At 43.4% G+C, this 14,270-nt stretch overlaps 1 protein-coding gene across 8 annotated transcripts in view; it reads left to right on the top strand.

Annotated features, from left to right (window-relative positions):
- Positions 1 to 9,139, top strand: part of CADPS2 (calcium dependent secretion activator 2) — a 335,958-nt gene extending 326,819 nt beyond the window's left edge. For 4 of the 8 annotated variants that reach the window (XM_025164784.2, XM_007420350.4, XM_007420351.4 and 1 more), the window contains 2 exons: positions 4,774 to 4,878; positions 6,147 to 9,139. In XM_025164784.2, the coding sequence (XP_025020552.2) occupies positions 4,774 to 4,878; positions 6,147 to 6,317 (276 nt within the window). In that variant the 3' untranslated portion in view covers positions 6,318 to 9,139. The remainder of the gene's footprint in view (positions 1 to 4,773; positions 4,879 to 6,146) is intronic. The other 4 variants (XM_088141678.1, XM_088141679.1, XM_025164783.2 and 1 more) reach the window with 2 other exon arrangements.
- The last annotated feature ends 5,131 nt before the right edge of the window (positions 9,140 to 14,270 follow it).

A 14,270-nucleotide genomic window follows, 5' to 3' on the forward strand; every position in this document is an offset into this window, starting at 1 on the left:
AAAGGGCAAAGTCCTGTATTTATCAACATAGTATTTATCCTTTTCCTATTTTAATCAGCAGGTATGTCAAAGAAATAAATAGTTTTCGCCTTTGCTATGAGTGTATCTAATGTCGCTAATGAAATCTATTCGGATTTTTACAATAGCAATTCCTAGTTACTCAATCAATTTTAAAATTAGGTGCTACTGTTGGGTTCCTCTGTTAATTTTAGCATTGCTGCTTTGTGCCCTAACATAGGGACAAAAATGCTGATCCGTCCTAAACAAAGCTACCGTTTCTTGCCCCTTCTTCATCAAAAAACACATTCTGTCAGTGACAGTTGCCAGAAGAACCAACCTAAAGAAAAACTGTATGTGGTCTAGTGATTCAGATATAGAAATATCGGAGCTGAATGGACTGCCGCTTTATGTATTACTACATGTTGAGTCTTCATTCCAGGTAGCAAACAGCTGCATCTTTAAAAAAGAAAAGAAAAGAAAGAAAAGAGAGGGGGGGAAATCTGGAGTGCATGATTTCAAGAGACAAGTTACTACATCTAATTAATCGCTCTCAAAATGTTATAAAGAGTTGAGGGAAAACAGGGAGATAAGGATTGTGAATATTGAACATATTTGTTTTGTATTTTCCAATAGTCAACAGAATAATGAAATTCCTTAACTACTTCTCTTTAACTTGCCTGAAGAAAGCTCGGTATGTTGCTAAATCTCTTTTCACTAACACTGCCGAGAAACAACTTTAATCCTTGTTAGAAAATTGCCGAGTCTGCAGCTGACAAAGAGCTCATGCTTGTTCTATTGTTAGTGTTCCTGGACCCTGAGAGTGGAGCCCTTTACAGCTGCGTGGATCTAGCCTGGCTCAGCTGTACTATTTAGGAGAGGAGGGTTTGTCAATTTCTATTGACAATAGAGAGAGTTTTTCAGGGCTTGTAGCAGTGCTGAACACAGTTGGGGATCAATGCCAGCCATTCAGTCTGCACCCTCTTTCATTGCTTTGGTTTGTTAATTCAAGACTAAAGGTCCACTGAGGAGGTTTAGGGTGTTTAAGACGGCTGATGAACTGAAAGCGTTTATGGGTCTGGCGTGGCAATTTCCATAGGCGGTGGCAACTATTGGCACGGAGGGGGCTGTGTCCTTGTTGACCCTCTTGTTATTAAAAATGCACAAGTGCTGCGCTTCTCAATATTTCAACACTCTTTCATTGTCAATACCACCTTCTGAGCCCTTCAGCTTGTTACTTGCTCTAAAGATCTTCTTAGATTGGGTTTGAAAACTTCACCTTAAACACTAGATTAGACTGATGTTCTGTTTTCCGTGCTCCTGTTGATTTGTTGAACCTTCCCAGGGCTGAAAAGCAAGTAGCAGCTTGATGGGGAGACGGGCTGCTAATATGATTTACCAGTCTACAGTCATGCACAATAAGTGTGAATAAATACAGGGGTCTTGCAGAGTCAACCCTAGCCTTTCCTTTTTCCTCTCTTTAAAAAAAAAAAGAACTTCAAAAGAGATATTTCAAGGGAAAATGAAGTGAGTAATACATGCCCTTACAGGAGCTGACTGCACTAGCAAGAGAAGGAGGGGTAGAACCCATTTTATTTTTAAATGGTTGGCTGCTGTCAGGCACCAGTGTGAAAAAATATAGCGAATATACACATTTTGTTTTTATTCTTGTGTAGACCACAGCATCCCATAACAATAATGCCATAGGCTTGACATCAGGGTGCATTATAATGCTTTTTCAATTTTTTTGCCCATCAGGCTCAGGAGAATGTGATTCTAGTGTAGTGGGTGGAGACTGAAAAAAAGTATTCAAATGCTTTGCCATGCCTGGGGGGTAATTTAGGGAACTTTGATATCTAGCAGACAGAATTCACTAATATTAAAAGACCTTTGTCTTAAAAACACCAAAAGATTGCATACTGCCTGTCAACATTGCTTGGACCTAATGAAGAAATTGCTTTGTTCATGTTGCACAGGAGGCCAGTGCCCTTCTCTTTTTGTGTCTGCCCCCTTAGCTATTGTGATTTTAGAGGTCTTAGAAGGGGATGATTTGGCTGAAATTAGGGAGGGAGAGGCAGAAGGCTGGTAAACTTCATCCAGGATTCCTTCCCCTCTTTAATTTGAATAGTGACTATCCCAGTAAATGTTTTTCTTTACAAGCTAGCATTATAAAGAGATGTGGGTCCTCTGGTTCACTAGAAGGATGAGAGATATGGAGTCATCTACTTTGTAATGCTCTTTCATATACTAAGTTGGATCAAAATTCTTGAGCGGAAGGATTTGTTATGGGAACACAATATACCTCCTAGAACAAACACAGTTAGTTGCTTTTCCCATTACTTTCAGTGTCCCAAGATTGTATTAACTTGAAATCAAACTATATATACCATTTATTATGGCTTTCCTAACTCAATTTTGTTAGTTAGGAAAAATGTTCAAAAATAGGTTCCAGCTACTTATTCTGGCTATCATGTAAGAAGCATATGAGTGCTATCATCTTTATCCACATTCTTGCTTAAAAGAATATACTAATGCATGTTTGCTAGGAACTCTGGGCAATTTTTTTTAACTGTCATACAAGCATCCATTTTATATGAATAAGAACTTTGGAAGATGTTGAATACTGCAGAAAAGCATTAAGAATTAATATTACATGATGAATATTAAAATGCTGTGCAAATTATTTACAATTAAGACCTTTCTCTTTCCATCCCATTATAAGTAGCCATGGACAATGAAGGAAAATGGTAAATTTCAACTTCTAAACTAAATTAAGTCTGCCAGTTATCTTCTCCATATTTTTAGCGTCTTGAATGTTTGGACAGGAGAGAAGCTCAGCCCCATCTTTTTATGTGTGTGGAACACATGGCATTTGTGTGGTCAGGGTTCTGGTCTCTTCATGCAACCCTATTAATCTCCTTTCATAGAATTACAAATTGAAGCACTTGTCATAGTAACTGCGGTTTGCTCATTTATGCAAGAGGCATCACTTTGGCTCTTGACTAATTGTTTGATGATGCCCGGTCTCCTTTGCATAACTGGTGAGCTCCCCCTTCTCTATTGAGGGTCTTGGTCTTTCCTTAGAACTCAGCACCAAATCAGGTTGGGTACCTCTGAGGTTAATTTGTCTAAAAGTCTGCTTGATAAGAGAACAGATTGGACCTATCATATTGCATGTAACAATGAATAGATACAAAAGAACAAATGGCAATTAAGAGATTTATCAGGTGAGTGTGAATTTATCACCACAAGTGAATTGACTCAGATGCCATCTGTTAAGCTACATGATACTCATCTTAATGTGCCTGACAAGATTCACTGAATGCCACCTGTTAACCATGGGTTAAAATTCAGAATTACTTACACACACACACATGTATGTATATGTGTGTATATGAATAAGACTTTCAGAAATACATTTTAAGAGGTTGTTATCCTTTTAAAAATTATTTTAAGGTTTTCACTATAAACCTGTTGCATAGATTAGCATCAATAGCATGTAAAGCCACATAACATGACTAATGTTAATACTTAAAACTGGCCCAATGACACTGCCAGAAAAGAAAGGAAAAATAAAAGAGAACCTGGAGCACGATCGGAGAAGAGGTCCATGCTAGGTTGATTGGAGGTCATGCTAGATCTGACATCAGATCCAGTACATGAACAACATAGCCCTTGACAAAGAAAAATGATGGCATAAGTAAAACTCTTTGAAGCCAGTGGGGAACCCAGATCTCTCTATCTAGAATCATGCAGCCTTTCCCGACCCTCAAGAGTACAAACTCCTGCTTGGCAGCAACTTCTTCAGTGATACCCATCCTGTGGATGGTTTCTTACCTGTGATACCCACTGTAAAACCTCATATTTAATACTAACTTTCCCCGGTTATGAATTATCCCTAAAATGTGTCTTTTAATGGCTTATTGAAGAGGAATATAAGAAAGCTCACAAACCTAAGCTCTGAGTTTGACTAACCTTTTCTCCTAGGCATGCTTTGGCCTCATGTACATCAAAAGCTACGTAAACCTGGCAAGACAATTTTCCCTTACTCCAGGACCTAAAATTTTAAAAAAATGTTGATGCGCACAAATATGAACAGGGAGACAGCAATAGCAGCTGATTTTGAAAGGATTTCCTAAATTAAATTTGCAGAGCTTACCTTTTTGTTTTTTGTTTTCCTTTCTATAGCATCTCCCTCCACCTCCTGTTTTAATAGTTATTTCAGGGGAGTGTGCATTTAATAGTGTTTAATATCATTCCTCACCCCCCTCCCAGGTCCATCTGGCCCTGACCCTCTTGTCCTTTAGAATAGCTTTAAAAGCTTGGCTTTTCAAACTCACCAGAGGCCGGGGCAATTTGTAATTTTGCTCAAGTGATGATGAGTGGTTAGAATTTTCTTATTTGTATATTTCCTCAATGAATTAGTATTTTTTGTATGATGTTTTTAATTCTATACACCACTGAGGCTTTCTGACATACGTTATAAATCTATATTATTATTTTTTGCTTATGGGTAGCAAAGGATGAAAAACTCTTGCACATATATGGGATGCAACTCTGAGCAGTTTTTTGCTCATGCTAATGCATATCAAGACCAACTGAGGTCCAGTTAACCGATTTCCTAGCAACAACACTTGCTATTTTATTAACAGAAATTAAGGCATTATTGAATTCAAGTGCTGATTTGTAGCTATTTCTAAGTGCTCCATTTACCTCTCATTGCCAATTCTGTAAAATTGGACTGGATTTTTTTTTTCTCCTCCTTCTGTTTTGCAGCAGTGGTACAGCAGCTCCATGAAAGTCATATGTGTGTGGCTGGCTGATAGATTAGATCTCCAGCTTCATCTCTACCAGCTGAAGACTCTCATCAAAATAGTAAAGGTAAATAAGAGTAGAATGTGATTGCACTGCAGTATTGAAAACAGAAGCAATGACAACAAATTATTCTTCTCATTATCAAAAACTTTACCACCTGGTACAGGGAATACTTTTAGTGATGTTTCTAAAATAGGGATATAATGTAAACCTAATGCATAGCTACGTTTGGTTCTAACATAGTCAACTACCCATTGAAACTGTTCTTAGTAAATCAAGAAAAAGTCTTCTGAGGAGCCAGCCTTGGTTCTCTAGGCTAAAATACTGCAGAACAGAAACTGACCTCAAAAGGCCACTTAACGAGTAACCTTTTATGTAACTGTGTAGTTAAAGGGTCACCGGAATCTGTTGGGCTACTCATCCGGTGATCATGGTGCACTGCACAAATGCGGGCTGACAGTAAGCAGATCCCACAATTTCAAGACAACATTAATGGCAAAATGCTTCCACCTGTAATTTCTGTCTGCTGTAAGAAGCTGCAAGACTCTTACAGCAATTGATTGTGAGGCTTCTGACATCTGCACTTACATGTCAATGCAAGGGAATTTAAAAATTGGTAGGAAAGTCTTGCATTATTTTATACTATGCTTTTATTCAATTTGATTTGATGTGTACAAATATTCTACAGAAATGGTGAAAAAGAGCTTAACTGTAAGCCTGTGATCAGGGTGATCAGCTGAAGAATTCACACAGTGTCTGTCAAACTGAACTTGTGATTCAGTTCAGGACCATGTTGGGGAATTTACACTGACTTTGATATGCCTGCGAATTCTGCTGCAGACAGCAGCTGTGGGTCAGCTCTGTGGACCTTAGGTGGCTTGCAGTGGCCCAGAAACTTAAAAAAAAAAGATGTTAATCCAGTTGGGGTGATCATGAAAAATATCCTGAGTACAGAATAAGCAGCCCAGCAAGTATCTAAAGAACATGAAACTATCCAAGATCCAAAGGCTAAAATAAGAAAACAAACACCGTTTTAAAGCATCTATTGTAACAATTTATGGTTTTAAAATGCTCCTTTTGTAAAAGGCTACTAGCCCAGTACCTCTATATGCTTTTCTTTTGCTGCATGTAACAATTGATTAACATGCACAGTCCACAATATGACATTTATGATCAATAAGCTCATGCCTTTCATTTTTTCCTCTGCTGGTAGAACCATTCCCAACATATTTTTTATTGAATACAATATTTAGTCAATAGGTTGTATCTTCTATAATAGTCATTCTTAACCTTGGGGGGGGGGTTGTTTTGTTTTCTTTTGTTTTTTGCTACAGAAGACCTATCGAGACTTTCGGTTACAGGGTGTGCTGGAAGGAACCCTAAACAGTAAAACTTACGATACAGTTCATAGCCGTCTCACAGTAGAAGAAGCCACCGTTTCTGTATCTGATGGTAGTGGACTGCAGGGCATCACCATGAAAGACAGCGATGAAGAAGAAGGCTGATGTTTTATGTCTCTCCCAAGTATTTGTTTCATAACTTGTCCTCATGTTTGAGTGTATGTTTTGCCTTAATGCCCCGGTACTACAATGTGAGCTCCTCCCATTTGAAGGAAAGAAGAAAAAAATGGCCTCTGAAAAATAATGTAGGAAGGGAGATGGTGAGGGGTGGTGTTCATGCCAAGGACATTCTGACATCAGTAGATTTTGCATATTTTGCCCTGTGGCTTTGCTTTGTACTGTGAGAATGCCAGTAAGGAGCCAGAGCTCCCCTTGTGATTCATTTCCTTTTGTTTGTATCGTTACAGTCTCTTACCATACCCTCAGTACGGCATGCCCCTGTGCAGAACGCAAACTGCATACACCACCAAACCCTTTTGGCAGCCATTCTTGGAAATTCTTCCATTTCATTGTTCGGAGCCAACACTGTGGCACTTTGCAAAGATTGAAACCCTACCTGTATTTTCTATGGTTTGATGCTACTGTGGTTTTGTTTTCTGAGAAAGTTGTATTTTTGCTCCTTCGTTATCAGGTGAAACATTAAAAATCTTACTCTTGTATCCTAGTGTTTTGATTTTGCTACATACAAAGGCAGGAGAATTTCAAGTACTGCTGGGAAAATACACAGAAAATGAAATGTGAAGTGTTACATCTTCATCTTTTGCACATAAAAAAAAAAAACTCTTATCTTGTGGGATGTCAGGAAGCTTGCCCTGAGTACTTCTGTGTCTCTGTGAAAACATACAAGCAGTAAGAACCTTTTTGTCATCACTGTCACCTCTGTATCTAGCCCATATTTGCATAAAACTCTGAAATTAAAAGATGATTGCAGTATTTAAAACAATTTGACCTCCTGTGTTAACAGGGAGAGGGTGTCAAAATTTAAAAACTGCATGTGATTAGTTGTTTTACACAAAGAACTGTCTATAAGAAAACACCTTATATTTATTTATGAGAATACAAAAATGGAAGATGCCAAACAGAATATACATGTTTTCTATGTGCGTACGTGTGTGTGTATACATGCACACATCTTCAAGTCAAATGCATGCATTTTCCCCTATTGAAGACAATTTGAATGGCTCCAAAGACATCAGGGACAGTATTACTCAAAGAAGTGCTGTGTGGGAAGGAGGGGAGGGAACATTACTTATGTTCCCATTGACCCTAAATGTCTGGCCTTAATTTAGTAGTGAAGTGTTTTACTCCAATGAATTCCTTGAACAATTCAGAATCTCTGTTGCTTATATTGACGGTTCTTTGCAAATGCAGGTCATGCAACTTCACGGCGGTTCTGTAAGGACAAAGGACTGAAGGATTGAAAAGTAGCAAGCTTTCAAGCGGGTTTCATTTTGTTTTGTTTTTAAGCACTCGTGTAAACTATGCCGAGCATTGGCAAACAAGTTGCCCTTCAACAGGACCTGGATCCCCCTAGAAGTGGCACTCATTCCCCAAAGAACTTAAAATGCAGCTATTTAGGAAGCGGATGGGTGCCCAAGAAATGTTCTGTTCAGGCGTACTGTCTGCACAAACAGGGTGGAGAGGAAACATCTGTCTGTTTACCTCGGTTTAGTTTCTCCTTCTCAGTGCTTTCTTAAATGAAGTTCACTGTTCTCAAAAGATGTCCCCCCATCAAAAGGAAAAGATTTTCTATTCCAGGAGGTAATCATGCCTATCTCTTGATTCCTTTTGCTGTCTTCAGAGGCTCCACCTCAGCCTGTGTTTGTGTGTTGGCCACAGGATAGAACACAGGTTAGATACAATCCTAGTCTGCCTAAATTTTGCTCAGAACGTAGATGTTACTTTCCGGTATGATGGCTTTTTTAGGAGCTAATGAGGATACATCAAAAGAAAAGAACATCCAAGAGAGGCTCACTAAACAACTTGATTAAAATTCTGATGTTCAACTTGTGTTTTTTTTAAGTTACAAATGCATAAACTGCTTAAATTAATTCACAGTTTGCTTCAGTCCCAGCAGGAAGTGTTTCCATCCATGATAGTGACAGCATGTTTATAAGTTGTGTATTTATAAATCATACATTTGGTTAACGTATACAATCAGTTCTACGGTTCCTTTCTCCTGCTTTATATTCCATATTTTTTAAAAAAAAAATCTATGCATTCATTCAAATGGTGTGAGGCTCAAAAGGCTTTACTGTGCTGGTGTAGAGAGGCACCATATGGATAATGGAAGTGGCCTCCCTGTGGAGGCTCCTGAATATACTCTGAATAAACCGTATGTCATTTCAAATGCAGTAGGCTTGTTTAAACTGTGCGTGGATCCTGCCCTCATTCACTTACAAAAAAGGCTTAAAACATACATGAACTTTATTTCCTGCAACTTGGGGATAGCATTGCACCAGCCCAGAGAACCGTCTAAATATTCATCCATTTCAGAATATTCCCTTCTGTTCTCTGACAAAGAGTAACAGTCCAATGCTTGTCAGCTTGTCCAACGGACACTATTAGACATAAAAAATTTCAAATGGATTTTTACAAGGGGCTCCAAGAAGCCATCTCACCTGCAAAAGCAATCATTTTGTTTTTCACCGCAATAATTATTTTTTAAAAGGTCATATTGCTTTTCTGATAGTTTTAAACTGTGAGAGAGAATCTACCTCTATGTCCAGGATAAGCTCCAAGGAACTGTCAACATCACTGTTCTGCAACAAGTGAAGATTTAACTGAGCTACTTTTGTGCTGTGTTTCTAAAGTAAATTCTACAACCTCCTTAGCAAAGTTGAAATTTATTTGCCTAGATATTTGACTGCTTTATATTGTATCTGTTACCGATGGGGCATATAAGACAGCTAGCAATAAAAGATAAAATGTGGTGGTGGTGTTATTGTTGTTAACATTATCCAACTCCAACTCAAAAGGTGGGCTAAAGTGGAAGGTCTTGATTCATATTCTAAAAGCAGAAAGTCTAGTTGCCGAGCACAACTCCCAAGAGGGCATGCTTCACAGCATGAGAAGCCCATGTTACAGAAGGGATTTCTGAGTTTGGACGAGAAAGCTCTGGACACTTCCCCGCTGCCATGCATACGCTTTACAAATGCCTGAGGGTAGAGACCACCTGAATCAGATACTTCAACTGTCCCGCAGTAGACAGCCTTTACTGCGGTCCATTTATGCCTACAAAGAGGCAGGGAATGGCAGAGGCACGTGCCCTTGGTTTTCTCAGGGTTCCTCGTTCCACTTCAGTATGCGAAGGAAAAAGTACCACATGGAAGATATAAGGTAGCAAGGGGCTTTGAAGGCAACACATTAGCCCCAAACACTGGTCAGATTGACTGGCACTGTTAAGAGTTCAACGGGAGTCTCAGACTCTTGAATTTACCCTACTCCTTCCTGCATCCATCTATCCTTCCTTCCAAGGCCACCATTTAGGTTTTTCAACCTTGGCAACTTCAGCCAAGAACTGATTTAGATGGGGGGGGGGGGGAGCATCACTGTCAGTCATGGAATCATTAAACACAGGTGACAAATTAGAAGACAGCTGGCTCCTTGTCATGCATTGAACTATTTTTAATCTCTCCCACTTTACTAACCTGGATAAGAGGTATGGAAAAAGCAACGGAGGATGGATTAAATAGCTAGGGTTAGACAGCAGGAATGGGATTCCCGTTCCAAGAGAAGGCAAGTGACATGAACACAACAGCTTCAACAACAGCTCACTGTCCCCTTGTGGGAAGAAAGGGGAGGCCATGGGTTAGTATTACAGCCTTTGGAGACGTGGGATGGGATCAAGTCTATTTTAATTTCTCGCGCTCACCTCATTCAGACCCCCCTCCCCATTCAGCTACTTCCTCCGAGCTCTCCCAGCCCAAACCAGTTGCTTTATTGGGCTTTGAAACTTGACGCATTTAAAGACAAGCCAACAACAAAATAACAGGAGAGGTACGCCGTAACTGCTGCTGATACCCCATCAGAGCCACGCCGAAGGGCTCGCTTTTTTTCTAAGGAAAGTCTCCAGGATTCCGCGGCTCCGCAGAACAGGGCTTCTCGTCCGAGTCCGGTTGCTTCCAATTCTCTGGCGTTCAAAGCACCAGATGAAACCTCTACTCCAGAGTGCAAACGAGGAAACGTGAAGACTCTGCCAAGCTGGGAGTCGCTGATAGGGGCGGCAAGCACTGCTGGCCAGACGGGATCCAGACAGCCTGGGCAGGAGCTGAGCCAATAGCCACGAAGCCCCAGCGAGAAGACGCTGCTAATAAACCGCGATAAACAAAACCTGTCGACCGGCCAGCCCCGCCCACCCTCAAGGAACGGTGTCTTTTCAGGCAAGCGGGCAAGTGGGCGTGGCCAGAGGGCGTGGCTGAAAGAGGGCCGCTCTCTTCCCCGCCGAGCCGGCTGGGGTGAGGGGAGTTGTGGTGTAGCGCGTCCGGTTGGCAAAAGGCCGCTGAGGAGCCGCTACTCGACAGTGCTCTGTCATCTGCTGCAGCCCCCGCGTTGCAGGTCCGGCCGTGGCTGAATTCCCTCCTCAGGTGCCAGGCTGGATCAAGCAAGGGCTTCACTTTCGTCCGATGTTTGTGGTGGGTCGCGGAACGCTGCCGCGCAGTTCTCTTTATCCAGTAGAAGAGAATGTCTGTAGCTCAGAGATGAGCTGTGAAGTCCTGGGTGCTCTCCGAGCTTGGTTGTTATATAGGCAGATAATTGCGGACTTGATCTAGATCAGTGTTTCTCAACCTTGGGAGCTTTAAGATGTGTGGACTTCAACTCCCAGAATTCCCCAGCCAGCATGGCTGGCTGGGGAATTCTGGGGTTGAAGTCCACACATCTTAAAGCTCCCAAGGTTGAGAAACACTGATCTAGAGTAACCACTATCGAGTGTCAGCAGGGTATGGTCGAAATCCTCAAAATGGCGGTGTGATCGAAGCCCATAAAACAGGTGACCCTTGTTTTCAACTGTTACCACTCTAGGCTAGCCTGAGAGGCTGCTTCACATCTAAGCCTTGTAGCCAGGAGTGCCCAACTCTGGGCCTTGCTTGGAACATTAGGGATCAGAGCAGGCACCAAAGGAGGCAATTCACAAAGTGGCTGGCCTGGGCAGGAAGTATGGCCAGGCACTAACTGGCCAGTTCCTCGGGCAGACATAAATCTAAAGGAAGCGGTGAGCATTTCCGACCCCTCCTCCAGCCGCCACGGTGATTTTTGAGTACCTGTGGGGCAGCCCAGCATCCTTAGATATAACATGATATTTGAGGGTGATCCCATGCTTTTAATAACATTTCAATAAATATTATTAAATGTTTTAATAAGATTTGGTTGCGGTGTCTGGTGTCCCCATAAGGAAAGTGTGGGCACACTGGCGCGTGCATACAGGGGCCATGTTAGGAACCTGGCCCCCAAGCCCAAAATTACATAAAAGACCCTGAACCCAGTCTCTGCGATGTATAAACCCAGCCAATAATGGTTTATTCAGTGCTCCATGGTTCAGCAAACTAGCTTTAAACAAGGTGAACTTGGCCTGTTACTGGGTCTTCCCTGGCCCCCTCAGTAGCTATATAGGGACAACATCTGCAAAGCGCTTTGACTAACTTGAACGGGGCCTGGGGGGGGGGTCTTTCGGCGTCCCATCCTCTCCAGAGCAAAGTTAAACAATTTTGAGGGAAGGCAGCCACAACTGGGTTCGTTCATGAGAATCGGAAGCCAGATGTGCCAAGTGGAATGATCTTCGTTCCCCAAAGGCGTCCAGTTTCTGCAGCCTCAGTGCTCGGGCTAAATTGGGAAGCGGCCAGCTACGGCATTTTCATTCAATAATCAGCGCGTTTGGGAGCTGGTTTATCCAGGAAGAGGTTTTCTGACGCTGCTTTTTTTTTTCTTCCCTTCCCTATCTTATGATTTTCGACTAACGTTCGTGCGCCTCAGAAGGCTAATTTAAGGGCTGCTTCGGATTGCCCAGTGTCCTCGGGGGAGGCAGGCAGGCAGGCAGGCTACGACGCTACCGCGGGAGCAATAACCGCTGGAGAAGGCGCGCCGAATGCCCAGCTGCTCGCACCCAGCTCGATCAGCGCGGTTAGCGGTTCCCGCTGAAAGCGCGGGATGCGCTGTGCAAGCCCTGCCGGAAGCCAACCGAGGGCGAGGAGAAGCAGCGGCACGGGCGGGGCAAGGGAGTCCCGGCCCTCTTCTGGAGTTTGGAGGAGCTCTTCGAAAGGCGGCTGGCCTTTTGCAAGACGGGCGTGCGCGCGCTGCGACACGGTTGCTGTTTCCTCCACCTTTTGCTGCTTCTTATCAAGTCTGCGGCCCGCTCTCCTTCCCCGCCTGCTTCCCATCTGAGCAGGCGGAGTCTCGGGGAGCTTCAGGGTCCGGGCTGAGCCCCTTCACGGTCATAAAGACTGCTCCGCAGAGAAGCAACGGGCTTCCTCGCGGATTCTTTTGTTGGTGGGGAGTTCTGGGGGTGGTGTTTTTCCCCTAAGCAGAATGGCGTTGGCTCGCCACAAGCACCTTTCACCGTGACCGACAAATAAGCCACCAGCTGGACGCCCGCGATCCTTCCTGGCGAGGCTGCCATCCTATTCGTCCCAGCGCTTCGAAGAAATCAAAGTGCCTTGGGGGGGCGGAAGACCCCGCGCCTTCTTGAGGCGGCTGGCAGCACGTGAGAAGGGGGGAGATTTAGGGTCCTCGGCGCCTCAACATCGGAAAAGGGCAAGGTCAGGCCTACCCCGGGAAGAGAACGAGAAAGAACACGCTACTTTTCCGAGGAGGCGAGTTGAACGCCCGTAACAAGACGGCAGCAGGGCAGCATGCCGTCTCGACCTGCGGAGGAGCAGGAATCAGACGTCGTCGCAGGGCGAGACTGAGAAAGCGGGAGCAGAGCAAAGGAACTGGGGGCGTGGAGTCTCTTCACCGTTGAATCCCGACACAAGGAGATGGGTCGGCAGGGAGAAAGATCTTCATCTTCCTCCAAGAAATGGAAGACAAGCGTTTAGTAGCAGGAAAGTAGTTGCACACTAGCATCTTGAGAGACGGCCGCCGCTGACAGCGCGATTCACTCACTGAGCTGTTCGGGATCAGTTTCTTAGTTGTAAGGGCTGCGTGGAGGAGTGGGACGGAGGAGCACAAAAAGCTCTCCCAAAAATGTTAGCTTTGTGAATCTTCCCTTCCTTTTCCCATCCAGCACATATAAAACGATGTGCCTGTGGCTGGGTAATCACTGATCCTTAGCATATGGTGGCCTGGAACTTTTGTGCCCATCAAAAGAGATCTATAATTCAGATCCTGTATCTACTAACCTTGAGCATGAAACTGAGCAAACTCAGGGAGGCAGTGAAGGACCGGAAGGCCTGGCGCAGTATGGTTCATGGGGTCACGGAGAGTCGGACACGACTTAACGACTAAACAACAACAACAACAAATCTACTAACCTAGGGTTAAACCTTACTTATGAGATGTGTTCAGCCATCAAAGAGGGCTGATGATGCTCTAAGACTGAAGTGTCAAGGGCCAAAAGCAGCAGGTTTTGGCATAGGGTTGGCCTCTGCTCCTGGTCCCAAAGGGAAGTGATAATTCTGTGCACCCAAATATGGCACCTGTCCACAACAACCCCTTAAAAGGAGCAGGATAGTTCAAGAAAAGACATGGTTTCAAAGAGCTGCCTACAGGTTCAGCAGGTGTGCCTGCAGCCTGATTCCAAATCTCATTTTCCAAGAAAACCTGAATAGTGGTGCAGCTGTCATTGGAATGGTGTGAATGGTTGGCAAATTGGCAGAGAGAGGAACTTTCCAGTATGGAGCACCAGGACCTATGCAGGAATGCAATTTGCCCCCCAATTGGAATTTAGCAGTAGCTCTCTGGTCTTGGCTTTCCTACCCAGAATTTACCCAATCACCTCATTTGCCCACCCAGAAGTAGAACTGGCTACCTCTGGTTCTCTTGTGGAGGTGATAGCTGTGAAGCAATCCTTCTCCACACCCTGCCTTGTTTGTAGGCCAAATCGATGTTGCCTCAAGGACCTTT

This window comes from Python bivittatus, unplaced genomic scaffold (genome assembly GCF_059951505.1).
Source record: "Python bivittatus isolate LINGU-HERP-01145 unplaced genomic scaffold, Pbiv_v1 ctg000330_np1212, whole genome shotgun sequence".
NCBI lineage: Eukaryota > Metazoa > Chordata > Lepidosauria > Squamata > Pythonidae > Python > Python bivittatus.